The sequence below is a fragment of the Orbicella franksi genome, chromosome 3 (assembly GCF_964199315.1).
Source record: "Orbicella franksi chromosome 3, jaOrbFran1.1, whole genome shotgun sequence".
NCBI classification, from domain to species: Eukaryota; Metazoa; Cnidaria; class Anthozoa; order Scleractinia; family Merulinidae; genus Orbicella; species Orbicella franksi.
Window position 1 is genome coordinate 32067914 of NC_138147.1, and position 12392 is coordinate 32080305.

At 40.6% G+C, this 12392-nt stretch overlaps 2 protein-coding genes across 4 annotated transcripts in view; both read right to left on the reverse strand.

Annotated features, from left to right (window-relative positions):
* Positions 1–4710, reverse strand: part of LOC145482073 (uncharacterized) — a 4718-nt gene extending 8 nt beyond the window's left edge. Inside the window, exons 1-4 of one of the 2 annotated variants that reach the window (XM_081460663.1) lie at positions 4620–4710; positions 1909–2137; positions 1218–1482; positions 1–592 (exon numbers count right to left, since the gene is read on the reverse strand). The exon at positions 1–592 is cut by the window's left edge and continues 8 nt beyond it. In XM_081460663.1, the coding sequence (XP_081316789.1) occupies positions 203–592; positions 1218–1482; positions 1909–2117 (864 nt within the window). In that variant the 5' untranslated portion in view covers positions 2118–2137; positions 4620–4710 and the 3' untranslated portion in view covers positions 1–202. Of the gene's footprint in view, positions 593–1217; positions 1483–1908; positions 2138–3444; positions 4585–4619 lie in introns of those variants that run through there. The other variant, XM_081460662.1, reaches the window with a different exon arrangement.
* A 744-nt stretch (positions 4711–5454) lies between these two features.
* On the reverse strand, positions 5455–10690 carry LOC145482076 (uncharacterized). Of its 2 annotated transcripts, XM_081460666.1 has the most exons (4): positions 10662–10690; positions 9008–9208; positions 7497–7770; positions 5455–6717 (listed from the first exon to the last, which is right to left on the reverse strand). In XM_081460666.1, the coding sequence occupies exons 2-4, from the start codon at positions 9202–9204 to the stop codon at positions 6325–6327; spliced, it is 864 nt and encodes a 287-aa protein (XP_081316792.1). In that variant the 5' UTR covers positions 9205–9208; positions 10662–10690; the 3' UTR covers positions 5455–6324. The 2 variants fall into 2 exon arrangements, with proteins under 2 accessions (XP_081316792.1, XP_081316791.1); XM_081460665.1 differs by lacking the exon at positions 10662–10690 and having other exon boundaries at positions 9008–9699.
* Between the last annotated feature and the right edge of the window lie 1702 nt (positions 10691–12392).

Below are 12392 nucleotides of genomic sequence, written 5' to 3' on the forward strand. Positions count from 1 at the left end.
TCGTACTGTATAGTACTAGTTACAACTCAACACAACTAAGTTCAAATACTATTAGAATAAAGTCATCGTTTTGGTTGAAGCGATTAATGGCATTAATTACTGTTCCCTATATACTAAGGTTTACAAGTCTATTGGTATCAACTGTTTTCGATCAGTTGGTATCAGCCGGCTACATTTTTCCAATTCGTTGAAATGTTTTCCGCTAACAAAAGCTTGGCAGCTCTAGCAGCTCCTCGTCTACTTCGCCAATCAGAAAGGAAGTGATGTTCAAAACAAGATGCTGTGAAGTCTTACCCACGGGACCGGAATTGTAAAAGGTCTCTATCATCACTGGCACAACGGGATCTGCGTCATCACCGCTGACCTCAGCAGATCGCTTTTGCTTCGCATTTGTCTGGTTAGACAGGTAGTAGGAAGAAAGGGAGGTTGGTTGTCCTGCATTGTGACCCCCAGTCTTCCATATCCATTGCTCGCAGAGGCGATGGCCGATGCTGACCGTTCCGTTGTAGCTGAAGTATTGAGGAAGTTGTGTTGCTGGGAACGTCTTAATCAACTCCGTATTGCATTCCTGCTGGTCCCAGCGCACTGTGGTCTGCGAAAGATGTTCAGTTAGATTCTATGTGATTCTGTATCTAAATCTCTGCGGCTGAGAATTAAGTGCTGGGAAATTAAACTTAAACTAATGTACCTGAGTAGTCTGGCCTTCACGAGAATAACAAGGTATGCTAGTCGAAATTGTATGCCACAACCTTCTCTGCCATTCCCCCAAACTTCAAGCGAAAAACCTGAGCTACGAGATTGTATGACTCATGAAATTCAATGTTAATTTGCGAGACCTTCTCAGGACGAAACCTCTTACACTAAACTGATTCTGTTATTGTGCCTAAATTCAAGTGCAGTCTCCCGCCCCCCTCCAGGTTCCTGGTCGCTCTTATAATTAGTTACCTAGTTCAGACGGATAAGAGCTTTTGTTGATGGTCTTATCGATAATGATGAAAAAGTAGCTTCTCATAAAAAAATATACCCAATTCAAGACTTGAGTGCAAAAGACATACCCTATTTGAAACCAAAATGGCCAAAATCGCTATATCCCTTGGGGCGTACATGTACATACGTAAATAGCCCAAATAAGGGAGTACCATCCGCCCGCTACCGGGCTTGAAACCTGCCCCTGACAACCCTCCAACAGTTGTAAAGAAGTAAGAAAAGTTACTAACCTGATGAAAACCGCTCACGTTTCCAGGAAGAACGAAAATAGATGACCAGAACTTGACATACGAATCATCTCTCTTCTTGTGCTCGGTTAGGTTCAGAACCTCTCTGCCTGAGAGGTAAGTGTCATTGCATCCCATGGGTGAGCAGTTCGTCACCTTGCCGTTATAGTACAGGGTATATACAGTCGGGATAGTAGGGGGCAGCTCGAAGGGCTGGCAGGGGTCATCGAGTGAGCCTGGGCACGGGGGACCGTAAAAACAAGCACATCTGTACAGGAGGGAAAAACAGTAAGTCGTAATCAGGATTAAACTGACTTAAAGGCTGATAAAGCAGCCATTGCTAGGAAGAATACAGCGTGAAAGGGTGTTGTATGACATACATTGAGGTCCTCCTGCCCTTGATTTTTCTCCATGCGAAAGAAATATCCGACGATGTGCGACATACCTATGACCCTTACCGAACGTAACTCTGCATTGATCATTTGATTGTCGCTCGGATTCGAATTTTCGCATGAGAGTAAACAACCAATGAGAGACGCTACCCAGCTGCCTACAAAAATACGTCATCAGTAAGGAATTTTTTGCGTCGGCTCTTTGACTTTAGTCTCCAGCGGGTGCCCTATAAAACCTGTACTTGCTCAGAGTACTGGTGGTGGGGATTTTTTTTAGGTGCTGATAACTATCCCTGACTTACCGAGTGTTGGCAGGACATGAGTAAATCTTGTCCACCACTTTGCCAGTCGACGGATCCACGTGACAATCATGCCAGCCTGTTAAATCTTGCAGACAATACCTTCCAGGGGGACCCTCGTCACAAAACTCGTCTGGCTCTTCTGTTACATTCCCAGAAGAACAATGTAACAGGTAGAAGAATAAGAAAACGAAGGACAACTTGAATTTCATTTTAACTTGTGAGAGATTCACTGTGAGGTAGAGAAATAAACAAAAATATGAAATTTGGTTGTCTAAGTTTGCCTAAAGCTGAATGTGTTCTTACACAAGAGCCGAGCCTTCGTCGGATACTAAAGATCTACTGACCAAGAGTAGGATAGCCTAAAAGCAGAGAGGCGATAGCCCAATTCTCCACTAGGAGAACTGACCAATGACTATGAACCTTCTGGGTGCTCCCAAAAAAGCTAGTGATCGACTAAAAATGTGCAGCTTCAAAGTGTATCGTTTTCAGTTGTTGACAGTCGTGGAAAAACCGTTGGGTTTAGTACCTCTCCTCCTCGCCCTACGAATTGAGTAACTTATTACACCCCGGCAGAAGTAATTTAGGTCGTCACGAAAGAGTATTAAGTGACAAATGATCTCATTGCTGGTTTTCATGTGACGTCATCATTTTCCCAAATAAAGAAAAAAACTTACCAATCCTTTTAAAGTTTTAGTTTCAGGTTCATCAGATGTAAGACCCTCTAATAACTTGACGTTTTACAACATTTAAGCTCGACAAGGTTCCTCATTTTGTTATGGTGGACGTTTGAAATTCCAAGTTTATCCGTTGTTTGACATCAAAATTGCGGCTCCTCCGCTCTACAAATTTTCTTAATAACGCGCGCGCGATTGAAAAACCGCACAGACCTAAATTTTGGCGAGGTTGTTTTTATATCAATTATCTATCATATCGCAGATTCCCGACTTAATTTATTGAGCAGTTACGAGTTTTGTTTTTGACGGCGTGACAGTGAAAACAAGCCATACCCCACCCCCAGGAACAAATCTGTAAATTATGTAGCGAAAGGACAAACTAACGCATATTTCTATTCTCCGAAAATTCGTTGAGAACGTTAGACACTTATACAACTGAATAGATTTCTTGCCCTTTTAACTTCTATTTAACATCGGCAACGGGGTTTATAGTGGTTCTGTTGTGAGAAACTGGCATTCACTTCCGCCCATCGAGTCCAAACTAAAATGCAAGAGTATTATGTATGGATGCGCGGCTAATTAGACAGCAACAACTATTACCGTAACTGCGTATTTGAAAGTCAAGCGAGAAGTATATATGCTTTAAATGACACCTTGCTAGAGGACATTTAACGAAACAGGAGAAAACATGCTGATATTTCCTCTACGATATACGTCCAAGCGCATCTCCGAAAATCAATTTTGACGTACAATCAGTCATTGCCACTCTATCGCTACGAAACTCGCAATAATTTGGAAAACTTGCCGTCCTGAACGAAAATGATCTCAGTTCTTTTGGAAAGTAAAATATTTAGCTTCTTACCTTGAAGAGAAAACGCTGAAGCTTGCTGAGCTGAATTCGTTAAGCGCACGAGTTCTTAGAAGTTCCGCATTTATTTATGACGCACACCCCTAAATGTGCATGAATGACCTCGCGATTCAATCGGTGCAAGTCACGCAATCAATTGCCGGTTTTCATGTGACGTCATCATTTTCCAATATAAAAGATTACCAATCCTTCAGAAATTTTAGTTTCATCAAATGTTAGTCTCTCCAATAACTTGACGTTTTACAACATTTAAGGTCGACAGGGCTCCTCATTTTGTTATAGAGCACGTTTGAAATTCCAAGTTTATGCGTTGCGTGACATCAAAATTACGGCACTAAATTTGAGTGAAACACTTTTCTGAATGACGCGCACGCGATTGAGAAACTGCACAGACCTAAATCTTGGCGAGATTGTTTTCATATCAATCATCTATCATATCGCAGATTCCCGACTTAAATTATTGAAAGATTACGAGTTTCATTTTTGATGGCGTGACAGTGAAAACCAGCCATACCCCACCCCCAGCAACCAAGCATTTGTGCAAGTATATTTGGCTATTTCAGTATTTGTAAATTATGTAGAGCTATGACTAATTTAAACTGGGTAGAACTAAGCAAACACGTTTACGGCCCATCGGTGATTCGTTATTCAGAGTCAGTATTATAAGTGGATCGTTTAGTCCCACTGGGAGGCCATAATGTAATTATTTGACGCCCCAGAAATGTTCGGGGCAGAGGGCGGGGTAGATTTTACATGATTTTATTGACGCATATTTTTATTCTCCTAAAATTCGTTAATTTAAACAATTAAATAGATTTCTTGCTCTTTTAACTTCTATTTAACATCGGCAACGGGGTATATATTGTAGAGAGAAACTGGCATTCACTTTCGGCCATCGAGTCCAAACTAAAATGCAAGATGGCTGCATGCGCGGCTAGTTCGACAACAACAACTATCTATTTACCGTAACTGTATATTTGAATATCAAACGAGACGTATATTGGCTTGAAATGACACCTTTCTAGAGGACATTTAACGAAACAGGAGAAAACATGCTGATATTTCCTCTACGATATACGTCCAAGCGCATCTCCGAAAATCAATTTCGATGTACAATCAGTCATTGCTATTCTGTCGCTACGAAACTCGCAATAATTTGGAAAACTTACCGTCCTGGACGAAAATGATCTCAGTTATCTTGGAAAGTAAAATATTTAGCTTGTTACCTTGAAGAGAAAACGCTGAAGCTTGCTGAACTGAATTCTTTAAGCGCACGAGTTCTTAGAAGTTCCCTATTTATTTATGACACACACCCCTAAATGTGCATGAATGACCTCACGATTCAATCGGTTTAAGTCACGCAATTACTGAGATACACCTTGATCTAACTCCGAGAGAGTTTCTCGGCAGACGAGGGGACAAAACTGACACATCGTGCTAAAACGTTTACGAGCGATGTGGTTGAAGATTCTTCCAAAATTTCAGAACATTACAGAGTTGCTGATCACGTGATGCAAGCCGTGCAAACTGACAGCAAATAAGCAAGGACCCTGATTTAGCGGCATTTGGAGAAATAAAACTTCTAAAAGTCAACATGACAGCTGACATAAGTTCGCCGCTAGGCGGCAGGTAGGTGGTCTTTTTTTTTCTGTGGGTCAGAAGAGTGTTTATCTGTGAGCGCGAACGCAAAAGGGCGGAGTGTGATCTCGAGAGAAAAACAGATTGCCTGCAGTCTAGTTTGTCGTGAGGACTAATTGACCAATTTCGGTACAGCTGTTTTGAGAAAGGTTGTCCCTCGAAAGCTTATAAGCGTACGCGACAATGTCGAAAGGTTTTATGGTAATGGTGGTTAAGGTCTTGATTGAAGCTGCAAGGTGTTTCAGCTTGATAGAAAGAAACAGCGCAAACACGTGTACTCATGCCTCTCTTTCTTTCTTGCTGAAACACCGTAAACCTGATTTTCGGGAACCGGTTTTCCCAAGTTATGATCAGGAATAAGCCTAAATCACACTGAAGGAGAGATTCGGCCCTGCTATATTTTTCTGGTTAGTTTAACTGGTGCGATTTCACACGGAATTTTTACAAAATGCGGCTTTTTGTCGGGCATAAGTTTACCCCAAACCTTGCTTCTCGGAAATTGCATGATTTCGCCAAACCGAACGTCTTGGGCGCATAAGGGTGGTAGGGGTGGAAAGTAATGCAGTATATTCTGATCCAAGCGATTTTCTGGACAGTATCTAATCACGCTAACTACAATTCCACAATTAAAAAATGGAAGTCGCCGAGCTCGTTTTTTAGTAATATGCACCTAGGGCTAAAATTAAGCGTGTTTTAACAGCTGCGTAGTAATCTATTGTGCCATGAAGATGACCAGAACTTAATTGTTCGCCAGCCACTGGGCATTTCCGTGAGTTCAACATCGTGGCCTCATCTGGTAAAGAGTGGTAGTACTGATCCATGAAATTATAATTATATAAGTGATGGAATGAGCTTTGAAACTGTTGTCAACCACCTCATCAAAATTTCTAAGGGACACTGGTGATGCAGCATGACATTTTCAATCACGTTCATTTGAGATAAGGTGTCATTTATTGCCTTGCAAAGCTGTAATTAAATTGAATTTACAGACTTGATGTCTTCCTAATTCTGTCATTACAGGATTGTAACTTTCCCTGATAGCATTTTTCTTAGCAAAAACTAGCAAGTTAAGGGCTAGTTCCAAATATAGTAAATCTAGCCTCTATTTCGTTAGCCTCCAACGCTGACGCTCTTTGGGCTCGTCACGCAATCTTCATGCCCAGCGTGAGGGAGGAAGATTGCGTGACGAGCCCAAAGAGCGTCTCCATAACAGGCTACTATTTCGTTGCTCTTTGTTTAAACCTCGCTTTCAAAGAAACCTGGGGCCTTGTGGAAACAGAAGGTCGGCATCGAAAGCTGGCTGGGATCCAAGAAATCAGGGAAGAATGAGGCGAACCTGATGTCATGGTAGACGGTGATGTTACTAGTGGGGGTGGGCTTCTGTTGAATGTCGTGCGAAAACGGAATGTAGCGACCATCCCGGAGGCTGATCAGTGTCCACCTCTCGATGGTCACCTCCTCTGTCTTGCTGTGACCTCCTGACTGCCACATACACCCCTTCAACGTAGCATTGTCCATTTTGACGGAGATCATGGACTGGTCACACGTGAAGTAAGGTGGCACCCCAAAGCGCGGGAAAGTTACGCGGGAAGTCAAGCTGCAGTTCTTCTCGAACCAAGCTGCGTCGAACTAAAATGAAAATGAATTGGATTGAGTTAACTTCAAGGCAACACAAAAACGTATATGCACAGTAGAAAAACATTGCTGTCACAGACCGTTTATTCCGCAATAATTTAGCAATCGTAAAATGTCTCAATCAGTTGGGTGAGGGGTAGTCCACAGATACGCAATCGAACCGCTTTTTGATGTTAGCGCAGACGTGATCATTCATAAAGTGGTAATTACTGTTACCCGGTATCATGATTGACGCAGCGAAAAACACGTTGGTTACTTATAAGACATGAACTTCCTAGTTCGCGTGTTATTGTTATTGCATTGAGGGTGAGAAAGAGAGGATTTCTAAGAAAAAATTCCTGTACAGCACTTACTTACAGCAATAATAATACTGATGTTAACTGACTGCCTGGCTCTGCTAGCCCCTATGGTTATTCCAGGAAGCTAGTACTCAAATTATTACTTTTAATATTTTCATTGAAATTGTAATTTTTTCTGTAGCAAGAATGAATACAAATAAAGATTTATTATAATAACTGCTAAAAAAAAATCGTGTGAATACACATCGAGCAAGTGCTTTCTACTGTCCAGGTCCTGTTAAAAAATTCTTGCACGAGCTATTGCCCACCAAAAAAGATACAAATTTCATGCCCCAGAAAATTGCCCAGTACACCCCCTACCCCCCTTCAAAAAATAGAATGGTTTGCGCCGTACTTTTCTTGAGCTATTGTTGAGGTAGAAGATAAATATCTCGGTATTCTTTTACTCAAGGCTCTAAATACGTGTTAGTATACCTGGATAAAGTCGCCGAAGTCAATATATCGGAACGGGAAAATAAATCGGGTATTCCAGGTTGTTCCTACGATATCATGGCGCTGTTCCCCAGCGGTAGCATTCTGCTGCATGTCACCAATGATTGTCACGTTCGTGCATTGTTTGTTGTCGCATGTCGTGACGGTCTCGGTGTAGAATGTAGAGAACACGGCTGGGAATGGAGGGGGCAGCTCGTATTTAGCGCACGGGTCCTTTACGGTGCTTGGGCAGTTTGGACCATAAAAGCACTGGCACCTGCATGAGATAAGAAACGGAAGAAAAAAACACGAATTCACTCTTTTTTTATTTAACAAAAAAAAAAAAAAGAGCCTAAGCCGTGTATTACACTGTGATAAAACACGACGGCCATTTGAGATTACGAGGGAAATGTAGAAAACACGAGCCGCAGGCGAGTGTTTTCTACATTTTTCGAGTGTTTTCAAATGTCCGGAGTGTTTTATCACATTGTAATACACGGCTTAGGCTTCTTTATTTGCTTTATGATATAGAGGTAATGTGACGAAAAACAATAAAACACGCTTTTTCTATGTTTTATACTCTGATAAAATATGGGTTTTCGACCAATCAGAGCGCGCGCAGGGTCATATCTATATTATAAAAGAATCTGTTATATGGCTAGCTCCGTGAGCGGGCAAGATGAATCAAATTCTGTGCTGTGATTGGCTATCCGAGCGGGCAAGATGGAGCTACCTTGTGCGCTCGGGACTACCCGCCGTGTCCCGCAAGCAAAATTTCCCAGAAAGCCATATAATAAATCCTGTATTGACCAAGCTTGTTCGGCCAAGATGGCTGGATATTGGCCTCGTTCTTTTTTTGCGTGTTTATGTTTGCGTGTTTATGGCCAATATTCAGCCATCTTGACCTCACACTTGGTCAATAACCCATATATATTTTAAAAGAATATCGAGGCTGAAATTCGCGAAATTTTTTTAAAGTATTTTAAGAATAAACCCGAGGCTAAGATTTTCCAAAGAATGGAGTTGAAAATTTGTAAATACAATACAATGATATGTTTTTAACCAAAACGGTATAAAATTCTTCCTTTCTCTAAACGGGAAAACTAATCAAAAAGCAAAACAGCACTAGCCGTATGTTCGATGCTAATCATCTCTGCAAGGACTTACAATGATGTGCGTCATATCAGGCCTTAATGCCTGTAGGCTGGCTCCAAAGTTACTGTAACACCATCCAGACACCAAATACATTCGAAAACAGAAATGTCACACGCTACATTCTAGGAATATTCACAGAAAAATCATGAAGAATATTCAGCCTCGGCCGGAAAAACAATACTCTTATTTTTTCCTACCATTTCGTCCAGTTACAGAAGACTTAGGCATGCAATCAGAGAGAGATGATATTCGGCATGACACGTGTGACACGTCACTTTTCCTGCGCTTACTTTGCAGGTCAGGTGTGCTTTACCATATGTTTAAGCTTCAAGTCATATTGTTTTAGTTCGCGTACTGACCTTGTATTAGCGGGACATTCGTGCTTTGTTTGGTTCATTGTTTTGGTCTTGCTGTCGTAGACGCACTCATACCATCCTGTCAGGTCCTTATAACAGTATCGCCCCGGAGGACCCTCGTCGCAGAAGGTCCCAGATGACACATCCACATCGAGCACCAACAGAAAAAGAGCAGCCACAAAGAGGAACTTCAGGGACATCTTTCTGATGAAAGAATTTACTGAAAAATTAGCACCTCCAGCAGTGGAGTCCTCGCAGTGAAGAGTTGTTTCTTTTATCGTCCGCTTTGCTGAGGATATGATGAATGAAGGAACCTGAGCGGGCGAACCTAACGAACGAACAAACGAAAGCATAGACGAACGAAGGCAAGCGAACGACTAGCGAGTGGACGAAAGAGCGAGCGAACGAGCCAACCAACGAAAGAATAACGTGGAATGAACTAAACATTAACTCTCGTGGCGGGTTTTCTATGTCCTTTTTATTCGCAAACAGGAATTAAAACGCTACTTTCTCTTAATTTGTTTAGCTACTATTAGTTTTGTTTAAGTTTATCGCTGAATCATCACAAACCATGCATTAGATAATACATTGAATGAAGTACCGACAATTTATACAAAGTGCTTGTTAGAGATGTTATATTTAGGCTTAAATTGTTTACTTGGTGGTTTCAATTTCTAATCAAGAGCTTTTAGCTGAACTTCACAATGGTTCCACCCGAATAAAGTTTCATTAAATTACAGTATTTAGCGGTCAAATGTTCTCTTCCGCTATCGATTACTAAAAGCAAAATTAATGTATTTTTGTTTATCTGTTTACCTCTCATGTTTACTTTGAGTTCGACGAAAGAGATCACGAGGCAGTCCTCTCTTAGTTTTAATTGAGGACTTCCTTTTGACTATAAAGCGACTACGTACGTTGAAGAAAATTTAGACAAACTGGAATTAAAAGGCAGCAGCTGCTTTAGAAAAACCCTGCTTGAGTAAGGCTATTTAAATGACCAGTATATTGACTGTACATGACGAATTTTGGCGTTAAACGGAAAAGAGAACAAAGAAATTATTCTAAATCACCAGGCCAGTGAAATGGGTGTGACACAGATTGAATCAAGTCGACATGCTTGTGTGTTTCTGCGTTCGATCCAAATTCTTGGCAATTTTATCTCGCAACGGCATCATAACATTAACAACTTCAATTCAACGGAAATAGGAGAAAAATAAATTTGCATGCTTTACCGACTATCTAAAGGACACCATGAAGCAAAGGTAGTTCTGATTTACGTTTTTCGCAACAGATGTTGCATCGCTCCCTCTTTAACTAAAAGCCATTTTATGCTCTAAAGAACCCAATTCAATGAGAGGAAACAATTAATTCTCGATAAGAAAGCTTCTTTCAACCACGAACTTGGCTAAAATATAGCAAATACGAAATAAGACCGAAATCAATGCACTGAACGAACGAAAGTAAAAAAAAAACAACAATCTTGTCCAGAAAAAATTATATGATGTTGGATAGTTGCTATTTTTCAGTAGCTGAGAAATTTTAAGGATACTTAAATTGTTGGAAGCTCGAAGTGGTAGTAACTAGTCACAAGGAAGACTACAATTTATGTAGAATATTACATCCATCAGTACTGCAGAAAAGTGGACACTGTACTTACATTTTAGGCTTCGCGTCTTCTTTCCGACCCCTGCAAAAGTTGGGTTTAAGTCCTGCTTCAATGGGAACTCCTTTTATACGAAGCATTATGTCATAGAAAAACTAATCATAGATGAATCAATGAAAGGAATCTACGGAAAGTTTCAAACACTATGCAACTGTTTGTGTGAAATATTCAGTTGATTGCCAGTGAATGACAGAATACGGTCAAGTCTAAAATGGTATAATCTATTAATTCATTAGATGTGCACCACATTTAGCCACGCCCTTTTGAAAAAGAAAGTTCTATTATTCGGTTAATTGTCAATTGTCTTCCACCCAGGCTAAAAAGACGATAAGGGATTTTTCTTAAATTTGCTTCGCGTCATATTTATGTAACATCTTTTGACGGGGTATAATTTAAGAATTTCTTAAGCAGATGTTGAGTACTCTTAGAGCGAGCCGTTATTCGCAAACAGTGCCTGTATATGAGATGGGAAACCCAGCAGGTTCTCCTAGCTACAGTAACTGACTTGTTTTCTATTGATCTTGAGAAATTAAGATGGGGGGGGGGGTACTCCCTATAATACGGGGAGGCTTCGCCCGAAAGAGTACCTTTTTAAGTCTTCAGGTGTATTAAAGGGTAGGGATTTCACAAGTTAGGTATATGAAAAGTGGTGAAATCAGTAATTTAGTCACTTTAAAGGGCCTTTAACTAAAATATTTCCAACAGACGTACCTCATGGCTGTCTCATTTCATTTGTTAGGCACTATGTAAAAATGACAAGAAGAATTCCTTTTTTGGCGATATAATACGGGCCAGTTATGAAAGTATGCGAAAGGGGAACCTTTTTCCAATTAAAGGCATACGAAAGGGGTACTTTTTCTGTCAAAATGGTGTACAAAAGGTTAAGGGGTTGGACCTCGGGGCTCAGCCTCCCCTATGGAACTTTGTAGAGTAGCCCCCCCGGGCCCATAGGTGACATTAAAAGACCCATGTCAAGTTAAAACCACCTTGTACTGAATGATAAGCAGTATAACATACACATATACCTAGAAATACTGCTCAATATCTATCATCCAAGGGTTTAGTAAGCTTCCTACTAATTATCTCAAGCTTCAAGCAAGCTGTTATGTCTCTTCATATAATCCAACACTGTTGACAAGTTGCGACTAAAAGCAATTTAAAACAAAACCTTTTGAACATAAACAGTTATAATTATGTTGAATTTGACCACCCGGGTTAAAGGTGAACAATTCTGCGAATGTGCAGAATTTTTCCCTTTATTTTGACTTCATTTATTTCGTAATTACTCGGGGTAAAGAAAACATTGTCTACAGCCACCATGAGTAAGCATATCACATGAACAATTGTTTCAGAAGCGGAGCTTTCACAAAATTACTAAGGGAGGAGCCGAACATGGAAGAATTGAGAAACAGTGGCTCCATGACTAAGCATATCAGATGAACAAATGTTTCAGAAGAGTAGCTTCTACAAAATTACTAAGGGAGGAGCCGAACATGGAAGAATTGAGAAACAGCCAGGTGCCTTCAACCCTCGCGTTTTTAAATCACATGAAGACGTTTCGTAACCCGAAATACATTTTTCCCTCCCATATTAACATCAGTTTTTATTTAGTCTGATAACTCACAAATGAAACAACCATTTTCTGCTCGCAGTTAAGTGCTACCAAGACGGTATCAAACAATAACCCTGGTTATCACAGATGAAGAGCTTTTTACTGAGAGAATT